A 22,556-nucleotide genomic window follows, 5' to 3' on the forward strand; every position below is an offset into this window, starting at 1 on the left:
ACATAATGACATCCAGATCATTATTATAGTATTACATTCATGTTATTATGCTGTAAACATGTACATTGCTATCACTGTATTATTAGGCTATATATCATTATTGTATAAGATCAACTTTCATTACAGTATATCTCTCTCTCACACACACACACACACACACACACACACACACACACACAGTTTCCTGTAACTCTGTTTTTGCACCAATAAACAAAAACATGAACATTTGCATCAACTTCTCTTCTTAAAGCAGAAGAAATAAGCAAGTTCAAGGTTGTCTCCAAAAGAGAGAGTGTGTGTGTGTGTGTGTGTGTGTGTGTGTGTGTGTGTGTGTGTGTGTGCGCGTGCGTGTGTGGAGAGGATGAAGGTGTCTCCTCCGTCCACACGGTGCTGCTACTGCAGTCTGACCGCGTCACAGTGAGCTGATGTGTTTCTGTGTGTTTGTCCTTTAAACTGCACTGATCACACGCACACACACACACACACACGCGCGCACACACACACACGCCATCTAACCGTCTGCACATGAAATAACAGAAACCAGCAGAGATGAACTGGCGCTGCTGCTGTAAACAAGCTGCTGTGGCCGGACTATAAACTACATCTCCCATCACCCCCTGCGGTTTTAGAGCTTAATTCTCACACTTGCTGTTGTCTGTGTATTAATGTGATATTCCCGCTGTAATAAGCGTCTGTTCCCGCGGCTGGAGATGTGACAGAATAAGATCCAGTGTAAATAAACGGCAGGTGCTGGAGCGGCGCTGAGGTGTAGCCCCGCCCCTCCTCCTCCTGCCTGGCACCGTAAATGTTATTTATGAATGCCCACCGCTCACGGGCGTGTGCGCGCAGATCCGTTATTATTATGTTTTAATCATTAGGAGACACTGGACGTTGATTACGGCCGAGGCTTCGGTTCGTCCCGGACCCTGCGGAGCCCGCGGTACGCGCCTACATCCACACTTTAATTCATTGTGGAGGTTTCGGCGGCGGCAGGCGGAGCGGCGCGTTCTGCTCTTTAATAATAACGTTACTGGGTCAATACACCGAGCACCGCCGCTGTCTGCCAGCCCGCTGCACCCACCGGAGCCGCTCCAGCCTGCTGTCCGGCAAGGTAAGCCCGCCGCCCGGTAAACAGTGAGTAAAAATGACCGCTTGTTCGCTGCCTCCCTGTCTGTGGTAGCTAGCTGCTCCGGGCTCATCCATCCCGCAGCATCCCGCCGTGTTTCCCCCCGCACACGCCGCTCACAGGCCGGCCAGACCTTACTGTCCCCACCGGTGTCACTGTGTTTATCTGCCGGTGCTGGTTCTGGTGTGACTCGGCCTGTGTGGCGCTCGTGTTCTTTCGGGGATACAGTGTGTGAGCGGGGGGCTGGAGGAGGGACGATGAGCCCGGACGGCCCCTCTGATGTTCGGGGTTTGTTTGTGAAACCTGCGCGGCTAACGCTGCTAGCAGGTCCGCTAGCTGCTGCTAGCCGCCGTTAGCTGCTGCTGCTGCTGCTGCTGGATGGAGCCAGGCGGCCGGTGTAGCTGCCAGTTAGCCCCGCAGACCCGCGGAGCGGACCGGCCTGAGCCCCGGGAGCCTGTGGGGCTGCGGAGGAGGCACATATTCAGTCCGCAGGTTTGTTTCAGCGAGCAAGATGGCTGAATTTATTGTGCCGACCTTGACAGTAATAACAAGATGACATATTATTTATAACGAGCTAACTGGTCGGGATGCTCGGTAACGGCAGCTAGCCCGGTGATCCATCCGGCCGCCACAAACCTCCACATCTGGATTATTTTATTTTTCTACACTGAGTTTGTGTCAGAATTTCATCGTGACATTCCCACATGTATTCTGCACTGAAGCGGGGAGACTGCTACACTGGCGTGTTAGCATCCCCCATTGAAAACAATAGGATCTGTTAGCCACCAGCTAGCAGCAGCCGGAGATGCCCAGCGGCCTCAGTGAGTCCGGCAGAGGCGGCTCGGCTCAGGCTGCGCCGAGGCCTCCGCTGCCCCGGACCGGCCGTCATCACCCCACACCAAGAGCCATTATTTCACCACAACAACCCACGTGTTTCCCGGGACCAGCGTGAACCTGTATCCTGATTTAATGCATCAAAATGACAGACTCACAGCCGGGTCCCTCCTGTCTGTGGCCCCTGACCTCGGTTCTTCCAGGAGCCAAAATCCTCTCATCAGCAGAGTAATGAAGTACATTTACTCAAGTGGTGAGGTATTTAGTGATCCCATTGTCTGCTCCTATACATCTGCTCTGACAGCTGGAGATTCTAGTGAATATTCCAGATTAACATTTTGTTAAAAAGACCATGATAATCTTATAAAATACAACACACAGCCTTGAGAACAGCAGCACCGGTTGAGGCCCAGTGTCAGATGTCAGACATTTCTCTAAACGTCTCAGTCAAATAATGTTTGAGGTAAAACTGTCCAATATTTATCAAAAATAGCGTCAGACATAGCTGATCACTCTGTTCCTCAGGCTGCGTCCACACTTCTACGTCTTCATGTTAAAACTCATCTCTTTTCCTACGTTTCCTCCTCCGTCCACACGACTCCAGAGTTTTCGAGCCCTGAGAACAGAGACTTTAGGAGATGCTGCTGGACCTGATTTAGTCTGAAAACTCTAGGGTTGTGTTGTAGGCTCCGTCCACATGGCCACGTTTTCATTTTAAAATGGCGTTTTCGAACTAAATCGATCTCCGTCCAGACTAACACATCTGAAAACGCATACATACATGACCATTCACCACACTGAGCATGTGCGAGCCGGTGTAAACAGGAAGTAGATTGTCTCCTCTGAAGGAGGAACAGCAGAGACAGTTGAAGCATTAAAACAAAGAATGTCAGTGAACAGCAGCTTCTAGCAAAGACAACAAGGTCAGTGACACTGTCTTTCGTTATCATGTTGTATTCACCGCTTGTAGCTGATGAGAGCCAATCAGGAGAGACTGTGGGTGTGACCTCATTGTTTCCAAACGGTGTCTCTCTGGGAGGCATTTAATTTCCTAATTTATCACCTTTGACCCAGCCATGTTGGAGTTAAGATAGAGTCAGAGGCTGACTTTAAATGATTCCTTAAGTTTAAGACTAAGACGAGTAGAAAACCTTAAATACTTAAGTGAACATTTCAAGGAAACCTCAAGAAGATTTAAGGGTGTTTTGTGCAACTTTTTTATTTTAAGGAAATCTTAACTCAGACTTACATGGACATCTTAACTAAGGTGTTTTGTGCAACTGGCCCCTGGTCCTCAACAGAGTGCCACAGGGATGTCATATTTTTACAGTCCAACCCTGAAGTTAGCGTCACCCTGGTTCCCTCCATTAAAAGCCAATGGGATTTCTCCATTGTGTTCTGGATTATTAGAGAAAATCATTTCTGATCCTGACAGGTTTAATTCAGCAGGGTCATCTTCACTAATGAATATCTGTGATGTTTGAAGCCTCAATACAACCAGCAGAAGTAAACAGCTAATGTTAGACTATAAACCAGCTACACCAGGGTCACGTGACTTCACCACCACGGTCACATGACTTCAACACCAGGGTCACATGACTTCACCACCACGATCACATGACTTCACCACCAGGGTCACATGACTTCACCACCATTGTCACATGACTTCAACACCAGGGTCATGTGACTGCACCACCACGATCACATGACTTCAACACCAGGGTCACATGACTTCACCACCAGGGTCACATGACTTCAACACCAGGGTCACATGACTTCACCACCAGGGTCACATGACTTCAACACCAGGGTCACATGACTTCAACACCAGGGTCACGTGACTTCAGGATCAATCAGCAGCCTGCGGTGTTTGGTGTCACCTCAGCAGAGGTGAGCTGGTACCAGAGCTCAAACATTTCTCCTCTAAACGTCTCAGATGTGTCAGTTCAATAACTTTTCAATAATCAATGTTTCACCAAAAGAAACTGAATCCAGATCAGTGAGTCTGAACTCTGTTTCTTCTTCTTTCCCATGAATCATGTGACGACCCCTTAGATCTACTTGGTGGCCCTTTGGAGGGGCCCGACCCCTAGGTTGGTAATCAGTGGACTGAAATAAGTGTAAATGGCGTAGTTAAAACAGCTACAACAGTCACATGACTCAGGATCAATGATCTGATCAGAGATCAGTCACAGGAGACAGGAAGTACTTTTACTGTGACACTCTAAAACAGTAGCCTACATAGGAACTTGCACTGCAGCCATTGGTAACTACCGTTTTAGAGCAGAGAAGAAGATTTCCTGTAAATAGTGAGCTAACGTTAGCTGTTAGCAAAAGGCCCCTACAGGCCCCCACGGGCTCGTACATGTGCCTACAGGCTCATACAGGCTCTTACAGGCCTCTACAGGTGCCTACAGGCTCCTACAGGATCATACAGGTGCTTACAGGCCTCTACAGGCTCCTACAGGATCATACAGGTGCTTACAGGCCCCTACAGGCCTCTACGGGCTCATACAGGCTCCTACAGGCCCCTACGGGCTCATACAGGCCCTTACAGGCTCCTACAGGCCCCTACGGGCTCTTACAGGCCTCTACAGGTGCCTACAGGCTCCTACAGGCCCCTACAGGCCTCTACGGGCTCATACAGGCTCCTACAGGCCCCTACGGGCTCATACAGGCCCTTACAGGCCCCTACAGGCCCCTACGGACTCTTACAGGCCTCTACAGGTGCCTACAGGCTCCTACAGGCCCCTACAGGCCTCTACGGGCTCTTACAGGCCTCTACAGGTGCCTACAGGCTCATACAGGTGCCTACAGGCTCCTACAGGCCCCTACAGGCCTCTACGGGCTCATACAGGCCCCTACAGGTGCCTACATGCTCCTACAGGCTCATACAGGTGCCTACAGGCTCCTACAGGCTCCTACAGGCCCCTACAGGTGCCTACATGCTCCTACAGGCTCATACAGGTCCCTATAGGTGCCTACAGGCTCCTACAGGTGCCTACAGGCCCCTACAGGCCTCTACGGGCTCATACAGGCCCCTACAGGTGCCTACATGCTCCTACAGGCTCATACAGGTCCCTATAGGTGCCTACAGGCTCCTACAGGTGTCTACAGGCCCCTACAGGCCTCTACGGGCTCATACAGGCCCCTACAGGTGCCTACAGGCTCATACAGGCTCCTACAAGCCTCTACAGGCCCCTACAGGCCTCTACGGGCTCATACAGTCCCCCAGGGGCTCCTAAAGGCCCCTACATGCTCCCACAGGCTCATACAGGCACCAACAGGCTCCTAAAGGCCCCCAGGGGCCCCAGGTTCACTGTGTGGTCACTGATCGGTGGTCATGTTGTCTTGGAACATGAGAATATGAGCTGAAGAAGATGAGCCTTGATCACTTCTTCAGGGTTTGACCTGAAAACTAAAACCAACAAGATATAATTCATATCATATTTTATATTTACTTTTTATTTTCATATTATACATTTATATTATCACATGTGAGAAGTTGAACAGTGACGACCTGGGAACTCACCGGCTGAGACCAGGACTGGTCAGAGTGATGGTTCCTCTGCTACTCTGATTTCTTGTGATTCAAGTCGATCAGATGAAAATTAATCAATGATTTTGATAATCAATTTTTTGTTTCAATAATTTTTCATGCAAAGATGCCAAATATGTGATGAGTCCAAGATCTCACCTGGTCCGACCCCACAGTGGACTGGACCGGTCTGGGTTCTGGACTCTGGGTCCAGTCTGATGGTCGGACTCTGTTAATGATCCTATCTCTCCCTCCTCTCCAGGTGCGTTGCCAGGGGCAACAGCTGACTGACAATGTCCTTGTGAGAGTGGGTGGGGCTACCTGGCCCTGAGTTGGTAAGGAGGAGGAGGAGTCTCAACCACCCCACCCCTCCCCCCTCCCCTCCTCCTGCGACGGACCAAACGGACGGACACACAGACGGGCGTGGCTCTCCCCTCCCGCCTCCTCCTCATCCTCCTCCCCTCTCCTCCCCGTTCTCTCCCCCTCCTCTACCTGTCTCCTCGCCGCCTCTCTTTCGCACCCCCACCCTCGGCCCCCCTGTCCCCTGCCACCATGCTGTGGTCACGCTGCTGGTGGAGAGCCTGAGGAAGCAGACTCTGGAAGGCGACCCTGCTCAGCCGGGGGACTTCTACCTGGTGAGTGACACCTGCAGCCTCACCTGAGTCTCACCTGATACATGTGATGTATCCACCTGTTAGTGGACGTGCTGTTGAACCTGTCTCTGTGTCTCTGTCTCTCAGTCCCTGCTGGACCCGAAAACCCTCGCAGAGTGCTGGCCCCCAGATGGCTTGATGCCTGGTGAGTTACCTGTTGTTACCTGAGATCTCTGACACTGGGTACTACATTTCCAATCATGCAATTCAGCAGTGAAGAGAGGGGGAGTTACAGTTAATCATTATAGTTTCACAGAAGAAGAAAAACAACCTCAAAACGGAGTCATGTGATGTCTGACCTGTGTGTGTGTGTGTGTGTGTGTGTGTGTGTGTGTGTTTGCGTGTGCGTGTGCGTGTGTGTGTCCTCAGAGAGCAGCTACTGGCAGCTCTGCCCTCCCTCCAAGTCCGGCCTGCAGGGGGGGTTACTGAGCTCTAGTTTCCCCCCCGGCCCCGTGCCCCTGGTGCCCCCAGATGCTCACCTGCAGGAGGGAGGCGACCCCCTGGACGGGGCCCCCTCTCAGCCGCAGCAGCACCGGCCCCTGGCGCCCAGCACCTCAGCGTCGGAGCTGTCCCTTCCCAGAGCGGCGGCAGCGGCGGCACCCCCTGGCCCCGGCCCCCCTCCGCCTCCTCCCCCGCCCCCCAAACGCCACTGCCGTTCGCTGTCTGTGCCGGAGGACCTGTCGCGTTGCCGCTACACCTGGCGGCCCAGCGCTTCACGGGTCTGGACTCCCGTCAGTCGCCAGCAGTGCCACGGGGGAGCTGGGGGAGGTGTAACAGGTGGGGGGGCAGGGGTGGGGGGAGGGGGTATAGGGGCAGGTGCAGCGGGGGGAGGAGCCTGTCCTCTCCGCGCCCCCAGCTCCTCTCTGAACTCGTCGCTGCACTCCTCGTCCAGCCCCACCTTCTTCAGCCTGGCGCTGTCTCCGGACTCGCCACTGCCCTGGAGTTTCCCCTGGGACCCCAGCGAGGCTGCTGCAGGGGGAGGAGCCTGCTGCTGCTTCTTCCCCTCCCCTTCCTCCTGCTCCTCCTCACCCTCTCCCCTCCACCCGCCTCCCCCTCCTCAGAGGCGTTTCTCTCTCTCCCCCGTGCTCATCAGAGACTCGGCAGCCTCCACCTTCCTGCCTCCGCCTCCCGTGCCAAGCCAAGTGGCGGCGGCTGCGCCTCCACCGGGCTGCTCGGCTGCCGCCGGAGCAGCCGCAGGGGGCCCGGTGCCCGCCTCGCCCTCCTCGGCCTGCAGCACACCGTCGTCTCTGCGGCGCAGCTTGCCACCGCAGCTGCCGCGCTGCCACTCGCAGCCCTGCGACCTGCTGCTGCTCAAACCAGGTCTGAAGAGACGCCGAGACCCCGACCGCCCCTGCGCCCGCCCCGTCCTCGACTTCACCAAGATGACTCAGGTAAACAGGAAACGCACGTCCTAGGACACCAGGTCTCAGGTTCAGATATCTCTGATCAATGATTAAAGGTTCATTAACGACATGATTGTTGCTGACCCTCTTCCTGTCATCCCACAGACGCGCAGCATCGACCCGCAGTGTCTGGAGCGCGGTGGCGGCAGGCTGGCCTGTGGCGGGGATGTCTGCATGGGCATGGAACCCTTCATGGGCGATTTCCGGGGCTCCTGCTCTCCGGCCGAGTGTCTGGGCAGGAGCAGCATCGGGCCGCTGAGCGAGAGCGATGAGGAGTGCCGCGAGGACGACGACGACGACGGGGAGGAGGAAGCGGATGAGCGTGAGGCGGCGCAGCAGGCGGTGTTTGAGAGGGACTGTACAGAACTGGACTTGAACTTAATAGAAGAAAACTGACGTATTTGTAAATGAAGGCTGTTCTCTGTTTCGGTTTTTTAATTTGGTTTTATTTTGAAAGGATCTGAACCCCTTCCTGGTCCACCGTCGTCAACACTCTGCGCCTCCTTGCCACCAATCAGCAAGGCTCTCAGGAACAACACCTTCTCTCATTGGATGAGCTGGGGTAAAGGAAGCCGACCGACGACAGTGATGATGTGACTACCGCTGTCAGAGCCTCGTCGCCGTGGTGACACGTGGATCCTCCTGCTGAGGGTCTCTGAGAGTAAGTCTGGACGCCGTCAACAAGACGAGACCTGGACACTCTGAGTCCCAGTCCTGCATCTGACCTTCACTGACCTCTGACCTCTGACACCACCACTCCAAGTTTGACGAGTTCAACAAGCCGCCGTTCAGGTCCCCGGAGACCAGATGTAGCTGTGACTGGACTCAGACGGTCCAGGTGTCCCCCAGCGTCCTGGCCTCTCGGCGTCCAGGTGTCTTCCAGCTCACCGCGGCTGAGTCTCTGTAACACACACGGTCTGATGAGGTTGTCGCCATGGGAACACCTACCTGACGCATCATCACCACGCCTGTCAGAGCCTGCACCACAACACACACCAACACCAGTGTGCCGTCAGGATTTAAAGGGCCAGTTCACCCAATCAGAAAACACATTTCCCTTCATCTTAAAGGTGTAGTTCAGGTGACGTGGGTTTTCTGATGCTCAGATCCTTACTCAGTGTGTTACCTGCAGTAGATTCAGTTTAGAGGAGCAGGAGGAGGAGCACACCTGTACAGGAGCAGAGTGATGAGCATCTGTGGGCGGAGTCAGCAGAAGTTTTAACCACTTAAAAAAAAAAAAATAGCTAATATCAGTCGAAGCTTTATTTTGAATAATTTTGCCTCTTTATCTGCGTCAAAGAGACCTTTACTTTGAAACTACAGTTTGTGAACCGCTGAACAACCGTATTCCTACGCACAAGTGCACTGTATTACTCTGCAGATCAGCTGTTTGAGTCAGACAAGCTAAGCTAGGTGCACTTGTGCGTAGGAATACGGTCACAAACTGTAGTTTCAAAGTAAAGGTCTGTTTGACGCAGATAAAGAGGCAAAATTATTCAAAACAAAGCATCAACACAAAGAACCAGCAGCTGCAGTTCCTCTAACGGCCACTAGAGTCTGGCTCCAACAGTGAGTCCGTCCCCATAGACTCCCATGTTAAAATGTCCAACTTTACAGCAGAAATAAACATGTTTACAGCCTGGTACAGAAACTGTTCTGGTCTCTGGAGCTAATTTCCTCCTTCATGACACTTGTTTATATAACTCACCTGTTTATATAACTCACCTGTTTACATTTTATTAAGGACTACAGTTATGGAGGATTGAGGGCGTGGTCTCTTTGATTGACAGGTGGGGGAGCTTATGTTTGACTCAAACTGGCTCCACAGGCCCCTCCTCTTTGACCGTTGTTGAATTAGCTGGGAGTTAGGGGCGGAGTCAGGCATTGCCAAGATGGCGACGGTGAAGCAGCTCATATCTTTGCTCCTGTACAGGTGTGCTCCTCCTCCTGCTCCTCAAAACTGAATCTACTGCAGATAACGCACTGACTATTTGTCTCTTAGATTTCTGCCTCTTTTGTTGAAAGCAGGAAATACAAAAGAAATCGTGAAATGTTCACAGGTAAAGCTGCTTATATTGAGTATTGATCAGTGATCAGTAAGAGACCAACTGATGAAATGAATCCCTTGAACAGAGACGTTCAAGTTAAATATTGATTTTAAATCCTTTACTAAAGGATCTATAAACAGTATGGAGGCGTTGCAACGGTATTGATCATGATATTGACAAAGCCTCTGACCAGAATCAATTATCTTTCACTGGCACAAATTTATTTATAAAAATAAATATACACTGAAACACACCCATCACGGCTGCTGATAAACCCCACACACACACCTGTGTAAACACTAACTGTCATGTGACCTTGGCGTTGTGATGCGTTCAGGTTTGCTGGTGTTTTGTGGCGTCATCCCATCAGGCTCCACTGAGGGCAGGTAGCCACTGATGCTGTTGTTCACTAGAGTGTTCACACATTCCTGTCACACACCTGTCACTGAACTACACTACAAATACTCACCGTGTGTGTGTGTGTGTGTGTGTGTGTGTGTGTGTGTGTGTGTGTGTGTGTGTGTGTGTGTGGTGTGTGTGTGTGTGTGTGTGTGTGTGTGTGTGTGTGTGTGTGTGTGTGTGTGTGTGTTTTCCTGAAGGAGTCTTGGCACTGACATCTTGAATCCCTCTGGTGGTCATGTGACTTGTGTCCAGATTGAATCCAGATTGTAGTAAATCTAATAAATGTGATCCACATTAACACTAATTTTAAAAAGCAATTTATGGCACATTCAGATCCACTGCTGCTGTGTGATTATTAGCAGTTGGTTCGTTGCTATTAAACCACTGCATAAGAAGAAGACGTGATGAGATGAGGTAATTAAAACAGCTCCAGACTGAATGACCTACTCACCTTCTGACCGTATTGTTCAGGTGGTTAATCAGACGTAGGGACCTTGAGCTAAACGTCACACAACAGCAGATCCAACAGAAATGTTGCCTGATTGTTAAATTAGTCTGCGCCCACCAGTCAGTCTGGTCAGGTAGACGCCTGAGCTGAGATGATTCCTCCATCATCGTTACAATCGTTCCACTTCTTTGAAAAATGTTCTACAAAGAAAACAACACCCAGTGTGAAACAGCTGAAATATGATCAAAGAGAAATCAATAAGATTATGAATCTGAACAGATGTCCAGTGTTTGACAGTTTTCATAATGTGTTTACAGAAGTGTTTAAATCGTTTTTACCCAATCTGGATCTGATCTTGATGCTGAGGATGCACAGAACCACGAGGTGTGAATGTGGAGAAGTGAAATGAAAACAGCTGCAAGTTACAGTGGGATTTTTTTTCCCTCCAATTTTCACTTGAAAGCCACAGAAAAAGAACAAACCTGCACGTTTAAGGTCTGTGAACATTTGACAGCGTCACAGCGTCACTGAGTGTCTGTGCTGTTGACAGCTGCACTGCTGCACAAAGGACCATATGGCTTGTTTTACGTATTTGATATTTTGTACTGAGAGTCATACTTCACATTCCTGCTGATCATTTCAAATCACATCGCTTTTCAGTCGGCCATTTTGTTTCTGCACCTACAGATAATCCATCACAGTCAGAGGTTTTAGTGTGTTATTGTCACGTGATGATTCAGACGTTTCCGTAGTGACACGTCAGTGTCGATAGCTGCTGAAAAAGTGTCAGAGAGCGATGTCAGGGACTCAAACCCACAAGACAATCAAGTAAGAAGGAACATTACAAAACATATCGAGACAGTTTTCCCATAACACACACATACACAATGTCCCCGTTACACGGATAAACAAACACAATGTCCCTGTAACACACACAGACAGACACAAAGTCCCCCTAACACACATAGACTGACACAGTGTCCCTGTAACACACATAGACAGACACAAAGTCCCCCTAACACACATAGACTGACACAGTGTCCCCTGTCCACCTAGTAACATTATAGAAAACGATCAAGTTTGAAAATAGTACTGTGTATTTTACATCATGTCGAAATGTCCCTGAACACACCACAGAGGAACATTGACTGTGACGGATTATTGTCATTGTGGAAACTTCACAGTTAAAATTTCAAACACGTGTTTAAACAGCAACAAATTCCCTTCATAGGAGATGAGGTTGTGTGTGTGTGTGTGTGTGTGTGTGTGTGTGTGTGTGTGTGTGTGTGGTGTGTGTGTGTGTGTGTGTGTGTGTGTGTTTTCCTGAAGGAGTCTTGGCACTGACATCTTGAATCCCTCTGGTGGTCATGTGACTTGTGTCCAGATTGAATCCAGATTGTAGTAAATCTAATAAATGTGATCCACATTAACACTAATTTTAAAAAGCAATTTATGGCACATTCAGATCCACTGCTGCTGTGTGATTATTAGCAGTTGGTTCGTTGCTATTAAACCACTGCATAAGAAGAAGACGTGATGAGATGAGGTAATTAAAACAGCTCCAGACTGAATGACCTACTCACCTTCTGACCGTATTGTTCAGGTGGTTAATCAGACGTAGGGACCTTGAGCTAAACGTCACACAACAGCAGATCCAACAGAAATGTTGCCTGATTGTTAAATTAGTCTGCGCCCACCAGTCAGTCTGGTCAGGTAGACGCCTGAGCTGAGATGATTCCTCCATCATCGTTACAATCGTTCCACTTCTTTGAAAAATGTTCTACAAAGAAAACAACACCCAGTGTGAAACAGCTGAAATATGATCAAAGAGAAATCAATAAGATTATGAATCTGAACAGATGTCCAGTGTTTGACAGTTTTCATAATGTGTTTACAGAAGTGTTTAAATCGTTTTTACCCAATCTGGATCTGATCTTGATGCTGAGGATGCACAGAACCACGAGGTGTGAATGTGGTGGAGAAGTGAAATGAAAACAGCTGCAAGTTACAGTGGGATTTTTTTTTTCCCTCCAATTTTCACTTGAAAGCCACAGAAAAAGAACAAACCTGCACGTTTAAGGTCTGTGAACATTTGACAGCGTCACAGCGTCACTGAGTGTCTGTGCTGTTGACAGCTGCACTGCTGCACAAAGGACCATATGGCTTGTTTTACGTATTTGATATTTTGTACTGAGAGTCATACTTCACATTCCTGCTGATCATTTCAAATCACATCGCTTTTCAGTCGGCCATTTTGTTTCTGCACCTACAGATAATCCATCACAGTCAGAGGTTTTAGTGTGTTATTGTCACGTGATGATTCAGACGTTTCCGTAGTGACACGTCAGTGTCGATAGCTGCTGAAAAAGTGTCAGAGAGCGATGTCAGGGACTCAAACCCACAAGACAATCAAGTAAGAAGGAACATTACAAAACATATCGAGACAGTTTTCCCATAACACACACATACACAATGTCCCCGTTACACGGATAAACAAACACAATGTCCCTGTAACACACACAGACAGACACAAAGTCCCCCTAACACACATAGACTGACACAGTGTCCCTGTAACACACATAGACAGACACAAAGTCCCCCTAACACACATAGACTGACACAGTGTCCCCTGTCCACCTAGTAACATTATAGAAAACGATCAAGTTTGAAAATAGTACTGTGTATTTTACATCATGTCGAAATGTCCCTGAACACACCACAGAGGAACATTGACTGTGACGGATTATTGTCATTGTGGAAACTTCACAGTTAAAATTTCAAACACGTGTTTAAACAGCAACAAATTCCCTTCATAGGAGATGAGGTTGTGTGTGTGTGTGTGTGTGTGTGTGTGTGTGTGTGTGTGTGTGTGTGTGTGTGTGTGGGAGCTGTGAGTTTCAGGTTGTGTTTTTTTTTTTGTTTTTTTTGTCTCATGTCCTGTTGGGAAAACGTGTGAAAACATCCTGCTGCTGACGCTCATTTATTCTTAAAGGAACAGTTCAACATTTAGTTTATGTTTATGTTAATGTATAGAAGCTGGAGTCAGGATGCGATGATTAGCCTAGCGTAGCATAATGTCTGAAACATTTTGGCAGGTGAGGTGTGACACAGCTTTATGTTCTCTTCAGCAGCGGATTTGTAATCTAAAAACAATCTGCTGAGCTCATTTTACAGAAGCTGTATGTCTTGGATCTGGTTTCACAACAATATAAGCTAAATTAGGCTGACTACAAGGTTAGCAGTAGAGCTAACAAGGCTAACCACCTCGGAATAAGTTTTGTTTTCCTGCTCTAATTATTCTAACACTGTGAATGTGATCTTACTTTAATCAATACATGAGAACATATCTAAACACTAAATAGCTGCTAACTGTATGTTTCAGTGAAATCTTTCAAATGTAGATACAAATACTAAACTTGGCAAAAATCCTGCTTGGGTTTTACTCTTTTGACAAAACGTGGCAAGAAAATGTTATTTTTCTGCAATAAGTTCATCCACTATTTTCTCATGAATAATCCAGGTGTTAAATCGAACATTTTAACATCTTAGAAGGTGAAATTTAGTACAACGTGTAAAATGAAAGTATATTTAAGTAAAAATATTTCTCACAAAATAGCTAACTAACCCAGTGCTAGTGAGTTAGCTAATGCTAAGACAAGTAAACTGTAGACTCTCACAGAACCTTTGGTTCATCAATCATAAGAAATGGTACAAATGCATTGTGTGTTGTTCAGAATTGTTACATGTTATAAATTACAGAAATGAAGCTCTGAGTTGAGGATTTGACGTCTTCATCTTTTAAAACAAACGATCAAATTACAAAATCATTGAAATCTGTCTTGTGGGTAAAATTTTCTATTTTTTCTATGCCAGAAATGATGGCCATCTTGAAATTTCAACTGGCTAATGGGATTTTTCAAATTAATGGCCAAATTAAAAATACCAGCTTTGGTGCTTGTATCTACATTTGTAGGATTACTGCAGTTATCTGCTGAACTAACCTGAGCACAGATTTGATAGCACCTATTGAACTAAAGTGATGAGACTCCTTCACGTACGTCACTGTGTTACTGCAAAGCTCCACAGGTGAGATGGCATTGCAGTGATGGCACCTTGTTTACCTGCAACTATAATGTGGTTCAGATGCTCAGGTTGAACTGTATAAACTTTGGTCATCCTCTTACTTCTCCTCCAGCGCCACCATCAGGTGACATTTTAATTTGTCCAGCACTTTGGTTTATGATCAGCCTCGGCTGGACTTTTTGTTTACTGCTAATTAGCTAATGCTAGCAGGCTATAATAAAGTAATGGACATGTAAACGTTACACCTGCTGAATATTAGCATGTTAGTGTCGCCATTGTGTTAGCACGCTAATGTTAGCATTTAGCTCTAAGCACCACTGTCAGTAGCTGTAGACGTCCTGTTTAATCACTGAGCTTCAGAGGGGTTGGAAGGTGTCCAGCTGTTTCTTCCTGTTTCCAGTCCTGATGCTAAGCTAGGCTAATCACGTCCTCTCCAGCTCCGTACACACACGAATTTCTGCCAAAATGTTGAATTACTTTAATGCAAGGTCAAAGTTTGCTATCAGCTAGCTTGTTAGCTTCATGTGCTGTGAATTACAAATTCTAACTTGGTGACACAGAAAAAATTAAAGGGTCAATTCACCCCAAATAATTTAAAATTAAAAAATACATTTAAAAAACTATCACGAGTCCAGAAAGAATGTCCCTGTAAGACACACACACACACACACACACACACACACACACACACACACACACACACACACACACACACACACTGTCCCTGTAACACACTTGTACACACCCCTCTCCACCCTCCTGGTTTGTTGGTTTGTTTCTGTTGATTGGTCCATAACACTCAGCATAAGCCTTAACTGAACATATTCTACTATTCTGTAAATCAAAATGTTAAAAAGAAAAAAAAGGAAAAGACAAAACTAATGGAGAAGAAAAGGAAATGTGTACCGTAGCTGTTCAATTTTTAGTCCTTCTGTTCATTATTTTCTGCTGTTTTTTCTTAATATTTCTAATCTGATGTCTGAGCGGCGAGACGTCGCCATGAACGCATCGTGTTTGAAAAAATAAAAGAAGCTTCAGGACGGAGGAGCGGTCGTGTACAGAGTTAGCGGAGAGACTCGGACATCTCTTGTCTTTTAGAAATGTTTTTTATTGTATGTGATTAAAAGAAAAACAACAACATGGCAATTTGAAAAGCGGTTTGTGAATAAATTAAGTTTAATGAGAATTATTTTACAAAGAAAGGGGAAAACTGTCGTCCTGTCTTCATTATCATCATGTTTGTCGCACACTTTCTAATATTAAAGGACTGTTTAGATCAGGAAACGCAGCAGAAGATATTTTTAGTCACGATGTCTGAAGCTGTTTAAAAGTGAGAAAAGTTTTTATGTGAAAAAGTTTCATGTTACAACAAAAAACTGAGGAAACTAGAACGACCACCTCACAGTTACCAACCAGTTGTTTTTGTATGTGAAGTTGACCTTTGACCCTTTCTCTTCCTCATTTTAACCTATCAGACATTAGTATGAAATTGTGTCATAATTACCATTTGAGTTTTTAAGCTTTCTCAGCAGCTGTTCCCGCCCTTATTGTTTTGTCGCAGAGTCTCCTGTTGCCTAGCAACCTTGACAACAGGTAACTTTTTGTTTTAGTCTCTTGGCTTTAACAGTTGTACCGTTAGCTGTTGAACTGAAACACAATACTGACATTTAACAGTGTGATCCTCAGACTCAGTCACTGTGTTTGCCGACATATTATCTTCACCACTGGAGCGCAATGAATCTTGGGATATGTTGGACCCATGAAGGATCCATCAGGTGGATCATGGTCCTTGAAAAGGACAGTATTTGAATTTGAATTTGACCTTGTTACAGACCGAACAACACGATAATCACCGACCTGATGCAGCCACAAGGTTCTTTACTGTTTGAGTCTCTGAAACGAAGCGACCTGCTGCTCTGAACATTAGCACTGTGGCCGTTCAGTGACGTCACACCGCCGCCTTCGGCCACCGTCCCTCGAAGGATGAGGCGCCTGAACGGGGACGCAGCTCAAGAATTCAAAATGTATTCATGACACAATTTCACACTAACTAAGCTAACATTAGCTCGAAGGTCGTAAAGGTGCGCTTGTGTGTCGGTGCAGCTCTTCATTGGAGGAGGGTTTTTCAAATCCAGCAAATAATTCTGGTGAAACTCGTGATCGGAGACGGGCTTTTCCTTCGAAAGTTGAACACCCTGACTGGTGGAAACATGAGCTGACAGAAACATCTGTCTTCATCACATGATCAAAATAAATCAAACCTGAAACATCACATGAAATAATTTGTTTATTATAAACATTTAATTGTTTAAAAATCAAAGTGCATGTAAAGAACGTCGTGTTCTCCGGCCGTCAGAGAGACAAAGATGGGAGAATAGTTGAGATGGTTCACTCTGTCCACAGTTGATCAGACTCTGATCATTTATCATAAAAACATCAGCTTCACGTTCCGTCACAACAGAACTACACTGGAACAAAGATAGGTGAACAGATGAGATGGTTCACGCTGTGTGTTTCCACTTCAGTTTTTCTCAGCAGGGGTGCTCTCTGAGGAGGAGGTGCTGCTCCCCTCCTGCCCCCCGCTGGAGCAAGAGGAGGAGGTGATGGCTGGGGCTGAGGTGAGGCTGATGGGGACCACCCTTTCCTTCCCATCATTCAACGCTCTCTCCCGCGGCGCTTGGATCTGCAGCCGGCCTCCCATGAGCGAGCAGGTGACGGTCTCGGGGTCGACGCCTTCGGGCAGGTCGAACTCCTGCCTGAACTCCTGACACCTGTATGAGTAGGAACCCTTCCCGTCGTCCTTCTTCTTCTCCGTCCTGCCGCTCACCCTCAGCTTCCTGCCCACCTGTTTGACTGACAGCTCCTCCGGGGAGAACTCCTTCGTGTCCAGGCTGAGGGCGAAGTTGCTGCTGTCCCTCCCCAGGTCCTGGAAGCTAATGGGCTTGAAGACGCCCGTGGAGGACGTGGGCTGGTCGATCTCATCGAAGATCTTCTGGTGCAGCCTCTCCATGAACTCCATGTTCTGCCTCATCTCCTGCATGTGGCGGATCATCTCCTGCTCCATGTGGTAGAAAAGCGGCCGGGTCTCGGGCCACAAGCTGCGGACGGGCCAGTGCAGGTCCAGGAAAGGCCTCATGGTGACGGGGGACGGCTGGAAGACGCTGGGACACAACATCCTGATGGTGGTTTCTGGTGGTCTGGAGGTCTGGTTTCAGATCAGCTGCTTCGGTCTTGAGTCTGACTGTTTGTCTGTCTGATGTCCTGTCTCCCTGCTGTTTATATACACACACCAAGCCTGCCCGGAAAGTTCCAGCAGCATTCCTGTGTGTGTGTGTGTGTGTGTGTGTGTGTGTGTGTGTGCGCTCACAGTCTAAATGCAGCCCGGCTGGTATTCTGCAGCCTGCTGCCACATGCCGACACATCTCAGCTTTGTCCTATTTCTGCTGCAGGACTCTGTCATGGTCTTTATAAAGCAGGTGAATAGACACACACATGTTCGCACTTCTATTTTTCTGAGGACACTCACTGACACCGTATCTAACCTGAACCCTAAAACCAGGTCTTAACCCACAAACTGACCAAAACGTCCTCAGTCGCAACGTATAAAACGCAAACTGGTCCTCACCAAGAAACTCATACAGATCCACACACACACACACACACACACACACACACACACACACACTCGTCAGTCACTTTACAGGATTAAACTACGTGGTCGTGTTGTTGTTCTTTGTTTGTTCATCTCGGACCCCTCACTGTGTGAAGGGGTTTATTCAAGGTGTAGCACCTGGTTCACCTTGATAGCACCTCCTATAGACCACGCAGGGTCTTTTGTATCTTAGTTGTATATTATATTATAAGAGACACAAAAAAGGCGTGAGCGTGAGAGCGTCTGTAGTTAGCATCGTGTCAGTAGCACAGCAGCATATTTCAGGACAAACCTTTTCTTTGTTGATAAAACATGTTAGCCACTCAGAAATTGAAGATGGCCACCATTTCCAAGATGGCTGATATTTCTGGCAAGGAAATGTTTTTTTTTTTTGCAATAAATTCACCATCAATTTTCCCATTTGAATGATCCAGGTGTCAAATCAAACATTTAAACAACTTAGAAGGTGATATTTAGCACATTGTAGAAAAAAAAAGAAAACTGAAAAGTTTAACAGTTTACCTACATTTTACAAATTAAAAGTCCTGTTGAATTAGAAGCATAGAATCATAGCGAGGGACAGATCAAAAACCTCATAATAATAATTTTAATCAGTCAGTTTAGTTTTTAACTATCTAGTTAAAGAATGACTGTGTTGATTTGCTCAGTAAAAGCTGTGGTTCATGTTGTAAATGATGTCAGCTGCCTGTCTCTGGATCATCCACACTCCTCCAGCTTTAGCATGTTAGCAAGTCACACTGAGCTGTTTCGGAAAATCCACTCACCGCTGATGTTTCTATTTTTTGCCTCCATGTTTTTCCAGTGAACCCGCTCCCCCACCCCCACCCTTCAATCACCATCCAATTACATCTGTCCTGGATCTATCTTCAGCCAATCACATCAGTTGTCAGGAGGCGTCAGGTGCCTTTGTGTTGTGTTGTATTGTTACCAATATCCTGCAGCCTCAGTCTGAGTATCTATCTTTAAATATGATGAGCCGTTGTTGCAGGCGTGTTGGGGGATTAGCTCAAATGGTAGAGCGCTCGCTTAGCATGCGAGAAGTAGCGGGATCGATGCCCGCATCCTCCAAAGATTCGTTTTGTCTGAAACGCGTTTTTGTCCTAAAGAAAATATTTAGTAGTATTTGTCTTTCGTTTAGATAATGGATAAATGGATAAATGAAACCACAGCCTAAAAGTCTCTGTTTGTGTGTTTGTGTTGTCTGGACCTGGATGAATACTGCATTACAACTACAAGCCCTGTGTTTACTTAAATCCAGAAGTATTATAATGTAGGGGAGAGCGGGTCACCTGATTCAGTCTACACCTGCTCAGGTCAGTCCTTCTTCCTCAGGTGAGGAGGTCGCTCCCTGTGGCAGACCCTGACTGCTTTAGAGGAAAAACACTAATGTTGAGGTAAGAAAGTCTTTTTTTACTTAATGTATTTTTGTAACAGCTCTGCAGATAAACTCTTTAAACTAATATCATGTTTGTTGTGAGTCTATGTAGATATTCGTCATGCTAGTTGTCAGTGCTAATGTTTTAGCTGTTAGCTGTAAATGAAGCTAGTTCATGGCTACGAAAGTCTGGGTTAATTATAACAAACAAGCACGCACTCACGCACACCAATTATGTTAAAAAGCTATTTAAATTTTGAATTAAAGCTCCAGCTGCTTCAATGTGAACAACTTTGACGTGAGATTAAAGTCAGAATTAAAAATAAAAAAAAAATACAATGTTGCCCAAATCCTCTTCCATGGAATTTTCAAAATAAAAGAAGATGCATTCCACTAAAAGCCGCTTCAAAGTAAAAGTGCTTCATAGAAATGTAAAGAACAGATAAGAACCGAACAGACACTAGAAAATACCAGAAGTACAGGACTGTAACCTCACCTTTACAACCTGCAACATTAAAGCAATGAACACATGAATACATCAATAATTATATGATCAATAATCTAGTCTCCATGCTCGGGTTTATATAAAGCTTCTGGGGTTATAGTTAATGCAAGGCTCGTGAACAACTTTGTGACTGTGTTGTTAAATGATCTGCAGCTGCGTGTCGTTAGTTTCTGGTTTTTGAGTCGATGTGCAGGAGGAGGCGGGTCCCGGGTCAGCAGTCTGACAGGAAACCACCCAAATAAGGCCTTAGGAAGTGATGACGCCGCTGGAAGATCTCCATGTGACGTAGAGCCTGAAAAAAACGGATCGGAGCTGTGACGTGTCTGCGGGGTTTCCGGCCATGGCGGCTGGCTGTACTCCCTGTCTGCCGTTTACCGGCTGCGGTCCCGGCTCTCGGTCCACACCCACCGTCCGGGCTGAGGTCTGGACTGTACCGGATCGTTCACGCTCCAGAAACCGCAGCACAAAGAGCGCAGGGAGCAGCGGCGCTTCCGCGTGCAGCCCGGTCCGCGCGCTCCCCGTTCTGACCAAATATGGGCTTCCTCCGTGCCATATTTGGGAATGTACGTCACGCAGGAGTCTATATAAAGCCGGGATGTTCATTGAAGGAACCTGACAGAGCTCCGGTTCAAGTTCATCAGCATCAACACGTGAAAACACCAACCGGAAATAAACATGAGCTCTTCACTGTCCCTGATGATTCAGCAGCTTCTCTCCCGCCACTAATAACCATTTAAAACTTCTCCACCCGGGACCCCGGAGCTGTCGATCCTCCAGCATTGGCTTCCTCCGAGCATCACAGCCCCCAGCAGCAGCAGCAACGTCAGCCCGGCCAGAGCGCCTCTCTGCGGGACTCAGTAGCGGAGAGCGGCTCGGTCTCCCCGCGGGAACAGCGCGGTGCTCAGGAGCTCCAAGAGCGGCTGCGCTCCACACCTGCCTCCGCCTCTCCTTCCTCCGGAGAGATGGCAGCGACCAAAGCGGAGCTGCTCCTGTCCACCCTGCAGATCTCTGACCCGCTGGCCGGCTTCCCGCCGCCGCTGTCCCCGCTGGACGGGTACCCGAAGCTGGAGGAGCTGCAGATGCTGCTGCAGAGCGCCGCGGCCGGAGGCTCACTGATGGCCGCGTCGGCGGCGGAGGGAGCCGGACTGCTGAGCGGAGAGTCCGGGGAGTACGGAGGTGAGGAGCGGGGCAGCCGGTGGGACGGTGGGGGGGGGGGACGGTTCATTAAACATCAGAAAGTGAAATATACAGAAACTTTAATGAGTAAAATAACATCTTAAATTATCGATAAGGAAACGAGAAGATCAGCTGATTGATTTGCTCCGTCTGGATCAAAGATTTAATGATCCGGATAAAAAGAGTTTCTGCCTCAAAACCTGCAGAGTGACGGAGCAGTGACGTCACAGACTGAGAGACGTTAGTGGACTGATGAAGTCAAACTTTACAGATCAGTAGTCTATTAATGTGGAATCATGAGGTAAGATCACAGGGAACCAGAAGCTCCTCCCACAAAACACCTGAAGTTTTCTACTCTTGAGGTGTAATTTGTCCTCAGCTGAGCGAGTTCATTCATCACCACGTCCCAGTCTGAGGGCTGCAGTGCGAGAGTGAACACCTTAACTTCAGGTGTTTGTGTAACTGGCCTCAGAGATTTGCGTCAAATTAACTCTGATGTAACCTTTAACCTGCCGTCAGCTGAGCCGCTGCAGCCGATCGGCTCCGAGCGTGCTGTGTCAGGTGTGTCAGGTGTGTCAGGTGTGTCAGGTGTGGTCCAGCAGCTGTTTTCTGTTTCCTGACCTGTTCTTCTTCTTCTCTCTGTCAGACTCTTTGTTGGAGATCCCGGACCTGCAGAGTCTCCCCCGCCTCACCCCTCTGGCGTACAGTGGCCGCTTCACCTTTGAGCCGTCGGCCTGTGGCGGTGGCGGCGGCGGCAGCGGCCTGTGGGCTGAGCCTCTGCTCAGCCTGTTCACGGGGTTGGTGAGCATGGCGGCTCCTCCCCCTGCGCCCTGCAGCCTCTCCTGCTCTTCATCATCAGTGACATCATCATCATCGTCGCTGTCGCATCCGAGCTTCAGCTCCGCCCAGATCAGCTGTGGCTCTGACGTCACCTCAGTCTTCTCTGCCACGCCCACATACACGACCGCCACCGCTTCCAACCTCCTCCTCCCCCCTGCGGACTCCCAGCCGGGGCCCCAGGCCTTCCAGCCTCAGGGCCCCCCTCCCGCCTACCCCACCCCCACCTCCAGGCTCGGCCTCCAGCCGCCCCCCCTGGCGGTGCCCATGATCCCGGACTACCTCCTGTCTCAGCAGCAGGACGCCGAGCTGCTTCAGGACCAGAAGCCTGTTCTGCCGCAGAGTCTGAACACGCCGCCGCAGCCTCCGCTCACGCCACTCTCCACCATCAAAGCCTTCTCCTCGCAGATCCAGACCCCGCCTCAGGGCTCCGCCTACCAGCCCCCGCTCACCAA

At 48.2% G+C, this 22,556-nt stretch overlaps 3 protein-coding genes across 4 annotated transcripts in view; 2 read left to right on the forward strand and 1 right to left on the reverse strand.

Annotated features, from left to right (window-relative positions):
- Nucleotides 1-785: 785 nt before the first annotated feature.
- fam53c (family with sequence similarity 53 member C) lies at nt 786-10,127 on the forward strand. Of its 2 annotated transcripts, none has more exons than XM_056397466.1 (5): nt 786-1,111; nt 5,761-6,133; nt 6,239-6,296; nt 6,521-7,542; nt 7,660-10,127. In XM_056397466.1, exons 3-5 carry the CDS (start codon nt 6,290-6,292, stop codon nt 7,948-7,950), a joined length of 1,320 nt encoding a protein of 439 aa, XP_056253441.1. In that variant the 5' UTR covers nt 786-1,111; nt 5,761-6,133; nt 6,239-6,289; the 3' UTR covers nt 7,951-10,127. The 2 variants fall into 2 exon arrangements, with proteins under 2 accessions (XP_056253441.1, XP_056253442.1); XM_056397467.1 differs by lacking the exon at nt 786-1,111 and adding an exon at nt 1,134-1,618.
- A 6,682-nt stretch (nt 10,128-16,809) lies between these two features.
- LOC130182517 (heat shock protein beta-11-like) lies at nt 16,810-17,812 on the reverse strand. The gene has a single exon (XM_056397513.1). It carries the CDS (start codon nt 17,708-17,710, stop codon nt 17,057-17,059), a length of 654 nt encoding a protein of 217 aa, XP_056253488.1. The 5' UTR covers nt 17,711-17,812; the 3' UTR covers nt 16,810-17,056.
- Nucleotides 17,813-20,245: 2,433 nt separating this feature from the next.
- LOC130182471 (early growth response protein 1-like) overlaps nt 20,246-22,556 on the forward strand; it is a 3,273-nt gene continuing 962 nt past the window's right edge. Inside the window, exons 1-2 of the mRNA XM_056397451.1 lie at nt 20,246-21,264; nt 21,911-22,556. The exon at nt 21,911-22,556 is cut by the window's right edge and continues 962 nt beyond it. Of these exons, the coding sequence (XP_056253426.1) occupies nt 21,051-21,264; nt 21,911-22,556 (860 nt within the window). The 5' untranslated portion in view covers nt 20,246-21,050. The remainder of the gene's footprint in view (nt 21,265-21,910) is intronic.

The sequence above is a fragment of the Seriola aureovittata genome, chromosome 15, assembly GCF_021018895.1.
Source record: "Seriola aureovittata isolate HTS-2021-v1 ecotype China chromosome 15, ASM2101889v1, whole genome shotgun sequence".
Lineage (NCBI taxonomy): Eukaryota > Metazoa > Chordata > Actinopteri > Carangiformes > Carangidae > Seriola > Seriola aureovittata.

Excerpts from the sequence above, each read along its gene's own strand:
- fam53c (XM_056397466.1), top strand. Across the intron at positions 7,543-7,659 it reads ACTTCACCAAGATGACTCAG|ACGCGCAGCATCGACCCGCA; the intron begins GTAAACAGGAAA and ends GTCATCCCACAG.
- LOC130182517 (XM_056397513.1), bottom strand. The coding sequence starts at position 17,710 with ATGTTGTGTCCCAGCGTCTTCCAGCCGTCCCCCGTCACCATGAGGCCT.